The sequence below is a fragment of the Solanum tuberosum genome, unplaced genomic scaffold (assembly GCF_000226075.1).
Source record: "Solanum tuberosum cultivar DM 1-3 516 R44 unplaced genomic scaffold, SolTub_3.0 scf00241, whole genome shotgun sequence".
Taxonomy (NCBI): Eukaryota; Viridiplantae; Streptophyta; class Magnoliopsida; order Solanales; family Solanaceae; genus Solanum; species Solanum tuberosum.
This window is the reverse complement of record NW_006239165.1, coordinates 655,987-658,141: the sequence shown is the minus strand read 5'-3', so window position 1 is coordinate 658,141 and position 2,155 is coordinate 655,987. Positions and strand designations below refer to the sequence as shown.

The following is a 2,155-nucleotide window of genomic DNA, read 5'->3' as shown; positions in this document are numbered from 1 at the left end:
GGGGTAGGGGTGAGGGTGGGGTAAAAAAATTGAATTTAAAAAACAAGCTTTAAAATTATTATTTTGAGGGGGGGTGGTTTGAGGGTAGGGACAAAATAAATTGATTTTTTCAACAAAAAAATAATTGTAATTTGAAGTTGGAAGAGAGTTTTGGAAAATATTTTCCTTAAGTTTTGAAGGGAAGTCATTTTCCTAAAATTTGAGAAAAATGAGTTGATTTGGAAAACATTTAACCCAACCAAACATGAGAAAATTGAAAAACATTTTTCGAAAAATGTTTTCCTTCATACCAAACGCTCGAAAAATGTTTTCCTTCATACCAAACGCACCCATCATGTTTCATAACACAAATTTCTTATTTCTTATTGATTATCAACAGAAAAAGTCTTTGGTTATAGTAGTCATGACTAGAGCTTACCGTCTTTTTGTTTTGAGGGTAAGTTTTATACAAAATTATTAAATGTTGAATCTTTATATACAGGTGTATATAATATAACTTAAATTCGTTTAATGTTTTCTTTTATTAATAATCTAGCCAAGTCGCTCATTCTTTTTATATATGCATGCTAGCTTACGTGCATGACTTTTTTCTTTAATTTCACCCTTTTACCGTGTTATAATTAATGACATGGCTAGATTAATGAAAACAGTAAAACTTATCTAATAATTAGTACAAGGTTATTTATTCCATGCATGGATTAATGATTATCAAACAATTATATATAGAGAGGCAGAGCTAAGGTTAGGAATTTGAGGGTTCTAAATCAATTTTGTTTGGAGTTTTTTTATTTTATTTTTATTAATAATATAATTAAAATAAAACCTCAACAGAGATAAGTACGTGGGGACTTATCCAGACATAATATAATTCAAAATATACATATATTTATTTAATTTTTAATACAAATATAAGGTCTACGAAAAAGCTAATGGGTTCGTCCGAACCCATGACCCCTACCTAGCTCCACCCAATGGCGGAGCTAGAATTTCAACTAAGGAGTGTCAAAATATAAAGAAGTTAAATTGTGTAGAAGTCGAGTAGTGTCAATATGTAATATATATACATAAAAAATATATTTTTATCTAACTATGCAGTATAATTTTCCGACAAAGGGGTGTCGGTCGACAGCCCTCAATTGTATGTGGCTCCGCCACTGGCTCCACCTCTATATATATATATATATCACATCTAAAAAGTGCTTAAACTATAGAAAGCAAACATCGATCTAATTATTTTGAATTATTTATGTCTCGATAAGTCCCCTCACGTATTAAACTATTTTTTTTATGAATATTTGCTAATTAATTCTGATGAAAAATAATGGGGAATTGCAGAAAGAAGACATGACAAACAAATCTTACGAGGAGGCCATTGTTTCCCTCCAGAACCTTCTCAGGTTTGGACCATCTATCGTATCTAAAGCATTACATGAAATCATGTGATTACTTTTTAAAATAACATTTCCAAAAAAGAATTCAACTAATTAAATGTGTATTTTACTAAACTAATTTTATTAATGATGATCTAGACCTCTAAATTGGACAAACAACTACTCTACTATCTTACCTAACTATTAATTAATATTAGAGCCGTCAAAAAGGACTTAGTCCATGGGGTCGGTCCGACCCAACCCGTTATTGGGGTAGGGTTGGGATAGAATTTTACAAGCCCGTTTAAAATCGGGGCTTATAAGCCCAACCCTTTTAGGCCCTTAGCCCTTGAGGCTTGATCGGGGCCGGGACGGGATCGTCCCATGGGCCAAATTATTTAATTTTAATTAAAATAAATATTTAAAAAATACGAATAAAAAACTAGAAAACCTAAATAAGTGTTTGTGGAGTTTTTCTAAGGAGCTTACCTCATGAATTTCTTTATTATTTAGTTTTGAATATAGGGAAAAGGGTCTGATATACCCCTCAACTTTGATATTTGGAGCTGATATGCCCCTCGTTATGAAAGTGACTCATACATACCCTTACCGTTACACAAACGGCTCACATATACCCCTACCGTTACAAAATGAGCTCACATATACCCTTCATTTAACGGAAGTGAAAAAATTAGTTTTAAATTTATATTTTTTACTTTAATTTTCTTAAAAATTATTGAGGGGTATATATGATTCTTCTAGCAAAGTTCAAGGTATATTTTAAT

At 31.3% G+C, this 2,155-nt stretch overlaps 1 protein-coding gene across 1 annotated transcript in view; it reads left to right on the top strand.

Moving 5' to 3' along the window:
• The window catches only part of LOC102589374 (carbonic anhydrase, chloroplastic-like), a 7,470-nt gene that overhangs the window by 1,293 nt on the left and 4,022 nt on the right, over window positions 1–2,155 (top strand). The window contains exon 2 of the mRNA XM_006357089.2: window positions 1,336–1,397. Within this exon, the coding sequence (XP_006357151.1) occupies window positions 1,345–1,397 (53 nt within the window). The 5' untranslated portion in view covers window positions 1,336–1,344. The remainder of the gene's footprint in view (window positions 1–1,335; window positions 1,398–2,155) is intronic.